The sequence below is a fragment of the Arvicanthis niloticus genome, chromosome 4, assembly GCF_011762505.2.
Source record: "Arvicanthis niloticus isolate mArvNil1 chromosome 4, mArvNil1.pat.X, whole genome shotgun sequence".
NCBI lineage: Eukaryota > Metazoa > Chordata > Mammalia > Rodentia > Muridae > Arvicanthis > Arvicanthis niloticus.
The window spans coordinates 69,192,148-69,202,417 of record NC_047661.1 but is presented as its reverse complement, the minus strand read 5'-3'; the positions used below and the strand labels follow the sequence as shown (position 1 = coordinate 69,202,417).

The following is a 10,270-nucleotide window of genomic DNA, read 5'->3' as shown; positions in this document are numbered from 1 at the left end:
TGAACTCTCCATCCACCTAAGCAGCAAGACATTCAAATCCCTAAAAGAAATGGGGAGGGAAGATAGCCAAACTAAAATGCCCATCTCAAAAGCATTAGAAAACATCCAGGCAAATGTCCGAGGGCTGGGTTTTCTAAGCTCCAGGACTTTGCTTAGCTTCCCCTTGCCTCTGTCACTCCAGTCTTCCTCCAGTCTGCAGGCAGGTGGTCTCACAGCAAGCTCAAACAGGACGGTGCAGCCTCCGTGGACTACGTGCAGTCTCACTATAGCAGGTCCAACATGGTAGCTCTGGCTCTGCAGACTTCTCCCCTGCCGTGCAGCTCCTGGGGCTGAGCCAAGGACCCACTACACACTGCAACCACATTGAGCTACTGTTTCCAGTAGACCCACGACTTGGGAATGGCTAGAAAGAATCCAAAGTTCGTCTTTTCTTAGATAATCTAATAAAGCAGATGAGAGGTGAGAGGACAGGAAGGCAGGGAACCAATGAGATACAGCTGCTCAGCCTGTTGCTTGGGATTAGAGAAAACCTCATGCATCCAGGAGCCAGGGCACCACCCCACTCAACTTAAAAGTAGTTTATGAAGCAGCTACTCAAGTCTCATCTTTTTCTTGGAAATTTCAAAAATGGAGATTAGTACAAAGAGGTACTAATAATCAGGATGTTTCTGGGCCTCTGCAGCGTAGTTCAGCAGGCCAGACTGTTCCAAGAAGTATAGGTGCTGGTTGCTCCAGAGGCTCTTCAGGAGCAATCTAGGGTCAGATCAGGCAAGTGCTTCAGCTTGGCATTTCTCTTGTGCTAGCAGCAAATCGCAGCCTCTCTGCAGCTTCTCCTTGCTACCAAAGCATGGTGGGCCTGGCACCCCTCCCCCCACCCAGCAGTCAGGGGATATGGGAATAAAAATAAAGATGAGTCAAGACCAGCATCTTCAAATTAACAAACTGTAATTGTTTTCCCAAAGATACATTTTTTCATACACATCCATCATACACTGTAACCAAAAAAAGCAGTGTACATGAAATAAGAGAAAATAAATTAAAAACCCATAGCATAGGTAAGGAGGCTCTAGTCTGGAGCACAGCTGAGTTTCCAGCAATATAAGGAGGCTTGAGAGTTTCTTTATAAGAATGCCTGCTAGCAAGGGTTCCAGCGAGGTGGTTGGTCTGTAGTCAGTCTTGAGTACTTGAAACAGTTCAGTGTGTGTTGTGGGTTGTTGTTTTTCCTTAGCGTTTAGAATAGCCATCATTGTCCTGCAATAGGCAGAGCTATCACGTCCAGGAAAAATGAGGGGGGAAACCAGAGGCAGCGTGAGATCCAAATACAGCATTCAAAGGTAATTGGTCCAGTGGTGCCTGGGGAGGAGGAAGGGGATGATACTCCAGGGTTAGCCATCTTCCTTCGGGGGTGTGTACCAGCCTGCACAAACAAACAAACAAACAAAACACAAACCAGTATAGTGAGGGGCAGGCCCAGGCCAACTTCACCTATCCCAATCCCTAGGGACACCTCCATATTCTAGGAAAACAGATCCTAGGAATATTGTGTTGGGGAGCTGAGGCTGCTTGCCCAGATGTTATTACAAGGGAGGGAGAATGGTGAGCCCACCCAGGACAGGAGCTGGATGAGCTCTGCAGAGAGTGACAGCAGAGGACAGTGCCCAGGCTACCTTCAACCCCACTGCTGGTTACTTCTTGGGAAGAAGGGTGACAGTACTCCAGACCTCTGGAGAACTGGGCAGATGATGGACCAGTGGATAGTAAGGCTCAGAAACCAAACAGGCTCCTGGACTTGACTAGAGCAGGGCCTGGGCCTGGGGACCCAGCCTCACCGTTTTTTTCGTGGATCTGCACCAAGGACTTGTAGGACTGCTGTGCTCTCGTCAGGCTATACTGAGACTGGGGAGAGAGAACCACTACATCAGGTAATGGCCAGCTGCAACCTACTGTCCCTCACCTGCAAGCTGTCACTCAGGGACCCATGAGTCCCAGCTTCCAGAACCAACCATCTCTGCCTGGGAAGACCTTAAGGATGCACCACACATGATATCCTTTCCAGACCTGTGCCACCCCAACATCTGAGGATGCCCCTGGGACCAATGCCCTCCCTCCATTGCAGGGGCCTTATCCTCTCTGACACTAAAAGGCAGCTTTAGCTGGCTGGCGGTCTAAACTGTACTTGGCTCCACAGTCCCAGGGCCCTTACTTTGTTGGCTCCAAACTGCACCCGTGCCTTCCCCTTCACCAGCGTGGCGCTGATCTGCATGATCACGGACTCTATGGAGTAGGCACTGCTCCAGCCCTGGGGCACGGCAGGGACAAAGCAGGAAGTCAGGATACAGCTTCCTGAGACACCTTCAGCACCTTTCCAGGCAAGAGGCTGCCTTTACAGAAGGGTCCCTTTACTCCCAGTACAGTCACCACCTGTCCGCCTAGGTTGCTGGGTACAGGCTATGCCTAGTGCAATGAAAGGGCCATATTATGGCTATGGTTTGTTCCCCCACCCCAGTAACCAATGGGGTTAAAGCTCAGCCAGCCCCACCCAGGCCAATGGCCAAGAGTGAAACAGGCTCACCTGCTTGGTAAGAAGTTCCATGCAGATGGCACCTCCACCCAGAACATACCTGCAGAAGAAGAGTTAGTCAGCTGTGCCTGGCCAGAGGTCCAGTCCCTTCCACACCTGCTGCACCAGATCGGCCTATTCCCTTTGCCCAGCCACTCACCCTCCAGAGAGGACTGGAGACACAACCCTGACGAACGGTGGGTCAAAGGGGAAGTTATCCTGAGAGAGAGGCAGGTAACAGTTAGGGAAGGGAGGCCGGCATCCTCACAAGACTGGAGGCAGACAGGGAAGGTCAGGGACAGAGCACTGAGAACAGGCCATCTTACTTTAAAGGAGAAGTTAAGTAGGATGAAGTCTGCTCCTTCCTTCTCCTTTAGGATCTGAAGATCATTGTGCAAAGCGCTGTCCTGGTCAACTCTACAAAGCAATGAATCTGGGCTCAGCCACTGGGTGCTAACCAAGCAGCCTCCTGAGGGTTCCTCTGCCCACATCTGCTCCTGGGACCCCACAACCAACACACTGAAAGGCTGGCCCTAGGGCTCCACCAGTCACTCCACTTATGTGGCTCCCTCAACCCTTCTCATCCCAGAACTGCCACTCACTTGAGGAGTTTGACATTCCAGTCATAGAGACTGTCATTCACGAGTTCGACTGCATAGTTTCCTGGAAGAAGAGGAGGCATTGACCTCAGTAAGATGGGTCTGGACAAAGGGGCAGATCCTTCCCTCCCTTAAGAAAAAGGCTCAAGCTGTGTGGTGGTGCAGCACTCAGGAGGCAGAGGCAGGTGGATCTCCGAGTTTGAAGTCAGCCTGGTCTACAGCATGAGTTCCAGGACAACCAGAGCTACACAGAGAAAACCTATCCCGCAAACCAACAACAAAAAAACCCAAACCCCAAAACCAACAACAAAATCCCTCAAAGAGTTCAGGTTTGTTTCTGGATATGCACCAACCCATTCCTTGAGGAGTTCGAATCCTTGTATGAAGAGTTTATAAGCATTTGTATGATCTAGAAATTCTCAGGGAGTCCTTGCCAGCATACTGTATCCTTTTAAAAATAATTACTTTAATATGCTTATTACATATGTATGTGCCACCCATGAAGTAGAGGCTCTGTCATATGGGCTGGAGACTGAATTCAGGCCCTGAAACTTGGTGACAAGTTGTCTTTACCCACTGTGCCATCTTCAGGCCTATACTGTGTCCTTTTTTAGAAACTCCTGTGCAGCCCCTGTGCAAACTCACCGCCTTTGAAACTCTGTGATCGGTATATATCCCTGAGCTCCTTCATCAGCCGGTCAGTGGCCTGCACCGAGCCAGACACTGCACCCTGGGAAGGAGGGGAAACACCATTATTCCTTGGTCTGGTGGGTAGACCTTCAGGTGGTCTGGACTAGGGATAGGACTGAACAGATCCAACAAAGGAGACAGCTCTCCATATTGATGGGCAGTGGCCTGCCACTCCCCAGCCAGTACCCACCAACCCTTTGCCTTGACTCTCTACAAGGCACGTACATTTAAGTAATCTTGCCTCTGGTTCTTTTTAATTTTCTCTAGGATGGCTAGGTTTTCTTTTCCGATGCCATCATCTTCAGACTTCTTGCCCTCAGCTGGTTCTTCCTCTTTCATTTCATAGTGATCTAGGTCTTCTGTATCCTGAGGTAGGAGTGCAGAGGAACGACACCACAAAGATAGTGGATAGACTACCTTTTTCTCAGTACAACTTGTCCCAAAGCCCCAAGCCCCCAAGGTGGTCTTAGCAGTAATTTCCAGTTCTAGAAAACAGCTCGGCCCTATTTCCTCTGTGGTCTAAAGGCCAAGGCAAGTTTGGTTTAGTTTTTGGAAACAAAGTCCCATAAAGCCCAGGCTAGTCTTCAACTCATTTTATAGCAAGGATAATCGCAATCTTCCTGCTTCCACGTGCCAAGTGTTATGGATATAGGTGTGCACCTGGCTTTAGGGTCTTGCTGTGTAGCCATTGCTGTCCTGGAACTCACTATGTAGACCAGGCTAGCTTCAAACTTGCATCGATTATATTGCTACAGCCTCCTGAGTACTAGATTAAAGGCCTGTGTCAACATGTCTGGTATTTTCTTTCCTTTCTAAATTCTTAAAGCACAGCAGCAGAGCTACAAAGAAGACAGAGGAAGGAACTGTCTTCTTGTCCATAGGAAAACCCTGATCCAACTGTCCCTAAAATTTTTTTGGCAGCAGAAAACTTCCCAATTTCTAGATGAATGACTTCGGCTTGCAGTGGTGAAGTAAAAGTAAAAGCTTGTTTTACTAGGCTAGACTCTCACCCAGGAGTCCTCAAGACCCTAGGCCTAAAGGAGAAAACTAGGAGCCAGCTAGGTGGCCCAGTGGGGAAAGGTGCTTGCTGAGAAGCTGATAACTTGTGTTCAGTCCCCGAAATCTACAGAGTAGATAGAGCTGACTCCTCCTAGTTGTCCTGACTTACACACATTTAAAAAATGAGAAAAAAGCAAATTAGACCATACATCTTTTTTTTTTTCTCCCTACAAGAGCAGGGCCACAGTTAGGTCCCTGGAAGTACTCATTGCCAAGATGGAAATGAGGTGGTCCAAAGCAGGAGGCAGTACAACTTAACAATATCATTAGCTCCTTATCCCTCTGCTCTGAGGGAACAAGCAGCTCCCTGAGCAGAGGCCACACCGTGGCAACCTCAGACCCACAGTCAGGTGCTGTGGGCGTGGTACAGAGGGCTGAACACCTCCAGGAAGGACTAGGTTTCAGGGATCATCAGCCCACTGTGGGTCTGAAGATCAGTACAAAGTTACAGAGTCTGGGTCCAATACAGGAAACTACATGATCAAAGACACCCTGTACTAGGAGCAACATACAACAGCTTACTTTATTCCTTTATAAAGTATTTATTGTTCTATTGTTGTCTTCACTTATTATAGAAAATCTGAGGTCTAGTGAATTGATTTTCTTTAATTTCATTAATAAATTTGATTAATTCTCCAGTTAAAGGAGACTTCGCAGAAATGAGGTAAGTTCTATCTGGCTATGAAACTTAACTTAACTATGATTTACATTCTACCTATAGCTTGGGTGGCACATGACTGCAGTCCTAGCACTTAGGATGTAGAAGCAATAGGATCAATTCAAGCCATCCTCGACTACACAAGTTGAGTGTGAGGCTAACCTGGCTTACACAAAAATAAATAAATAGCAACTAGGGAAATAGCTCAGCAGTTAAGAAGATGCTCTTCTAGAAAACTGGTTCCCAGCACCCACACAGTGACTTACACCCACCTGTAATTCCAGTCCCAGGGGATCTGATGCCCTTTCCTGGCCTCTACAGGAACTGCACATATGTGGTACATAGACATTCACACAATGCAAAAACATCCATACATATAAAAATGAGGAAAACACAATATCTATATTTTTTTAAAGATTCTGTCAGGTGTACTATACACTATTTATTATCTGAAACAACCATGTCATATGCACCATAATCCTATCTTATAAATGAGAAAACTGTAGCCTAATGAGAATAAGTAAAACTCCCCCACTAGGACAATCAGGATACAAACTAGGGCCTGTCAAGATTCCTGAAGCCATCTGAGATTAAGTTTGTCCAGTATTTACATGCCTTAACACATTGGCAGCTAAATGCTTTCAAAAAATGGATATTGACAGTGGTTTTCTTTACATCAGGCCAGTCAGTCTTTATCCTATTGATATTGCTTCTTTCCCCAGTTTGAAGCTGGAGCTGTTAATATCAAATAATCCTTACTGATGACAAACACTTCCTGCCAATGCCATCTTAAGTAGTAAGCCTACCTCAGGCATCTCTTCATCTTCATCTTCTGAAGACACTTCTTCCTGCGTGCACTGCAGTGGAGAAGGAGGCAAAGATGAAGATCAGACCCAATGGGATGCTAGAATGCAGCATCTGACCTACCCCTCTGGCCTTGAAGGTCTGGAAGGTGGGCACTGCCCATAAAGATGCCAGTTTCTCCACCAGCCAGATTTGAGTGGAACAAGAGTCCAAGGGATAGATGACTTTGATACCAGCCAATCATTCTCTTCCTACCACATGCCAAAGAAAAAAAAAAAGAAAAACTAGCTATTTTATCATCTATTCTGCAGAGCCCAGCTTAACTTTCCTCAGAACCCTCCTCTCATTTGATCTTCTCTAGAATGATAGTGCATTTCTGTTCCTAAACTAAGGGTCAGAGTTCCCAATAGCTATCAACTGCTATTGCTACAATAATAGAAATTCCCCCCTCATCTCAACCCTCAGGATGCTGCCCCTGAGACTGAGTTCTGATAGGATAGAAGCAGTGAGTAGTGCCCCATTTAGCTAGATTCCCATCTGGAGAAGTAAGCGGCTGAGAATCACATGTGTATTTGGGAGAAGTGGGGGTGGGAAGGAGCTACTGCAGTTCCATTTCAATTATCAAGCATTTCTCGAGCACTCTTTGGGATGACTGCCACAGGACCCAACGCCCATCCCTCAGCTGCATACCTGCTCTGCTGGCAAGGGCTGATCCAGCATTTCCACATCAGGATGCTGAGGGAGGTTGTAGAGTTTACACAGGTCAGAGATGATCCTCTTCAGATGCTGCAAGAGCTGGGGTGGAGAGACATCACATATGTCTTTCCTACAGTCTGGAGAGCTGTATGGATGAGCTTTTAGCTTAGATCTCAAAATGGTGGCTGGTTCTCTGCACTGGACAGACCTCATGGTTACAGGAGTGACTCTCCCTAGTAGACCTATCCCAGAGCTGACATAGGACTCTGCCTCCTCTGGCTTCAGTAGGCAATGCTCCTAAGAAGTCAGGTCCAAGACACTCCACCTGGGGCACCACCCACTTTTCAGATCTAGCTCCCTCAAAGGGTACTTAGGTTGCTGAAGCCTCTTCAGGAACACTCACACTCCTCCCCACTGCCCCCTCACCAAAGTATTCCCTTTCTTTATGTCCACCAGCCTCTCCAAGACAGCAGCCAAGTTAGGGTCATCAGACTCCACCGACCAGATGGGGGGCACAGCAGGGTATGATTCCTGAGGGGGAAAGCAGGTAGAGTGGTCACAATGAGAAACTTTAAAAGAAACCAGTTTTTGCCTAGCCTTCCTTCTTCTCTGAAGACTTCTGGTTCCTTTCTTTCCCGCCACCATGCCCTACACTCATAACTACTAGCTCAGCTTCCCTAGAAAAAGCCTGGAAGGACCATACCCAAGAAGCAACATGTGGACTCTTTTCCTCCCAGAGTAAGAACCAGGGAAAGCTGATGACAGAAGAGGAAGCAGCTCTGGCTCTACTGTCCTGACTGTCTGCCACATCTGAGTTCTCCCCACACCCAGGCCAGAGTCCTTCAGTGTGTCATCACTCCAGAATCAGGGGAGGGAAGACCACCTCATAACTGTCACACTGAGGAGAGACGTGCAGGCTTGTAGCCACCAGGGGAGGAGGAACTAAAATAAAATAGTTTCTGAAGCTAATAGTAAAAGGGCATTTGGCAGACCCACCCCCATCCCCAAGCCCCTCTAGGACCCATTCTCCCTACCACTCCCTCAGGAACCTGCCCTCATCTTGAGTCCAGGCATGGGCTGGGAGAAAAGAGCCTACGCTACTGGCATTCCCAGCATTCCTGAGCCACCATGCCACAGGAGCCTGAACAGACTCCCCTCCTCTGCCCAAGGCAAGGGGGCCAGTGTAGGCCAAGTTTCTTTTGGAGGGGCTATGGGCACTGCAGCTGAGAACCCCCAAAGACAAAGATAGTAGATGGCCTCTGGCAACGGAAAGGAAGCAGCTGGAGGAAGCAAACCTACCCGTAAGTGAATCCACTTAGCAAAATCCAATCTTTGATGTTTCAACACATGCCAAGGAAGCCTTACCCACTTCTACTGGGGATCTTAGCGATGCCATAGTTCTAACCAGTGCTGCAGGAAAAACAGTACCAAAGATGCTAAAATCTTTACTTGACTGAGCCACTCCTGGTGGTCATAGCTTGGTGAGGTAAGCCTCAGCTTGGATAGATGAGGCCCCATCAAAACTCAAGTATCTCATTATTACTCCACTCCCAAAGTTACCTCACCAAACCACGACCTGGTTTGGTGGCAGAAAGGGCTAGAAAACACCATGAAAAATGAATGGAAGCCTCCAAGAACCACAAAATTCACAAGTCTGTCTCCCCCCAAGCAACTCCCATTTTCAGTGTGGATAAAGGTACTGCCCACTAGCTCTCTAGCTAGCTCCAGGAGGGACAAGACCATTACAGTGGGTGTTATCAAACGTGAGCACTACACTGTGCAGTACAGCTGTTACAGAATTACACCCAACAATTTCCTCAAGGGACACTAGGGGATAAAATAAGGCAGGACACATGTAAGGTGCTTCCTAACCTAGTATAGTAGGATGGAATGATGCCTGCTGGGGAGCAATGGCACTGTTGCTGCTCCCAACACACACACACACACACACATTGCTATCACCACCAGAACAATCACCTAGGATAGGCAGACATGACCCCAGGAATGGGAGGAAGTGGCAAAGTTGCTACCAGCCAAGGCAAAAAGAGGAGTTAAAGGTTAGTTACACCAGAGTTAGTAAGAGGAAATCCAACGTGGAGTCAATGAATAGCACTATTACTTGGTGAAATTCTGGGAGCAAAGAGGGGTTGTACGAGGGATGCCTAAGCAGACAACCTACAGGTGGTAACATCTAAGTGTAAAGAACTACTGAGAAGGGTCACTATGGAACTGGGCTGAGTTCCAGGCTAGGTCCTTCCAGCAGAGGCCTGGAATCTTATTAGAGTCGGGGCGGGGAGAAGAAATGGGCATTTCTAGGTGACATGGTAAAGTTGTGGAGGAGTAAGAGGAAGGAGCCAAAATCATAAAACCTGAGGTGTGGGTGGATTCATAGGAGGTAGTTGAGGGGCCACATGTCCCGGTGTCCCTCGCTCTCAAGGGTCAACAGTAGAGACTGTGACTGCACCACAGAACCTCAAGCTGAAGAAACAAGTGTAACCTGGAGAGAAGGAGCCAAGCACCAAGAGGGGGCTCCGGCCTCCGGGTTCTTTGAGAGCAGGAGGTTGTATGGTGTGATTTCGAGCACCAGACAAGGGACCCCCAGCGTGGCGCACGCGAGGTCCTCACCGTGATGTTGCAGTGGATGCGAACGGGGTCCCCTGGCACCGATCCCCGGGAGGGGAGATGGGGTCCGGGCGCAGCCCCGGCCCCGGCCCCTCCGGCTCCGGCCAGCAGGAACTCGCAGCTCAGCTCGTCCAGGCAGGCGCTGGCAATGCGGAAGCGCTCGTGGCCGCGGTGGAAGATGGACTCGAGCAGCTTCAGCTCCCGCCTCAGGCAGGGCCCTGGCCCCGGGCCCCCTCCCGGGCCGCCCCCGGCCCCCGGCGCCGCCCCCTGGACCCCCAGTTGCTGCCCCGGCCCCGGCTGCTGCTGCCCCTGCGGCTGCGGCTGCTGCATCCTCCGCTCCGCTCCGCTCCGGGGCCGGCGGGCCGGGAGCCTCCGGCCTCCGCTCCGGGCTCCGCCGCCGCCGCGGTCCGCACTTCCTGATCCCCCCTTCGCCAAGATGGCGCCGCCGCCACCTCCGGGACAGGCCCCCTCCGCTCGCCGGCCCACCCCCCCCACGGTCGCCGGAAGCCGCGCGCCCCTCCCCCTCCGCGGCGGCCCCGCCTCCGGCCTCACGTGACCTCTGAGCTCCGGCCCCCGGCACGT

At 49.9% G+C, this 10,270-nt stretch overlaps 1 protein-coding gene across 1 annotated transcript; it reads right to left on the bottom strand.

The window, feature by feature from the left end:
- Positions 1 to 928: 928 nt before the first annotated feature.
- On the bottom strand, positions 929 to 10,162 carry Ube2q1 (ubiquitin conjugating enzyme E2 Q1). The gene is made up of 13 exons (XM_034500266.2): positions 9,692 to 10,162; positions 7,493 to 7,597; positions 7,061 to 7,165; positions 6,373 to 6,423; positions 4,075 to 4,215; positions 3,805 to 3,889; positions 3,163 to 3,223; positions 2,887 to 2,977; positions 2,721 to 2,779; positions 2,573 to 2,621; positions 2,204 to 2,299; positions 1,830 to 1,896; positions 929 to 1,417 (listed from the first exon to the last, which is right to left on the bottom strand). Exons 1-13 carry the CDS (start codon positions 10,016 to 10,018, stop codon positions 1,386 to 1,388), a joined length of 1,269 nt encoding a protein of 422 aa, XP_034356157.1. The 5' UTR covers positions 10,019 to 10,162; the 3' UTR covers positions 929 to 1,385.
- Positions 10,163 to 10,270: the final 108 nt, after the last annotated feature.

Bases quoted from the DNA above. Each gene is read 5' to 3' on its own strand.
- Ube2q1 (XM_034500266.2), bottom strand. From the start codon at position 10,018: ATGCAGCAGCCGCAGCCGCAGGGGCAGCAGCAGCCGGGGCCGGGGCAG. The intron at 3,890-4,074 runs GTACGTGCCTTG...CCTCCTTCCCAG, and splicing joins AGAGGCAAGATTACTTAAAT to GGTGCAGTGTCTGGCTCGGT. The intron at 2,300-2,572 runs GTGAGCCTGTTT...GCCGTGCCCCAG, and splicing joins TGGAACTTCTTACCAAGCAG to GGCTGGAGCAGTGCCTACTC.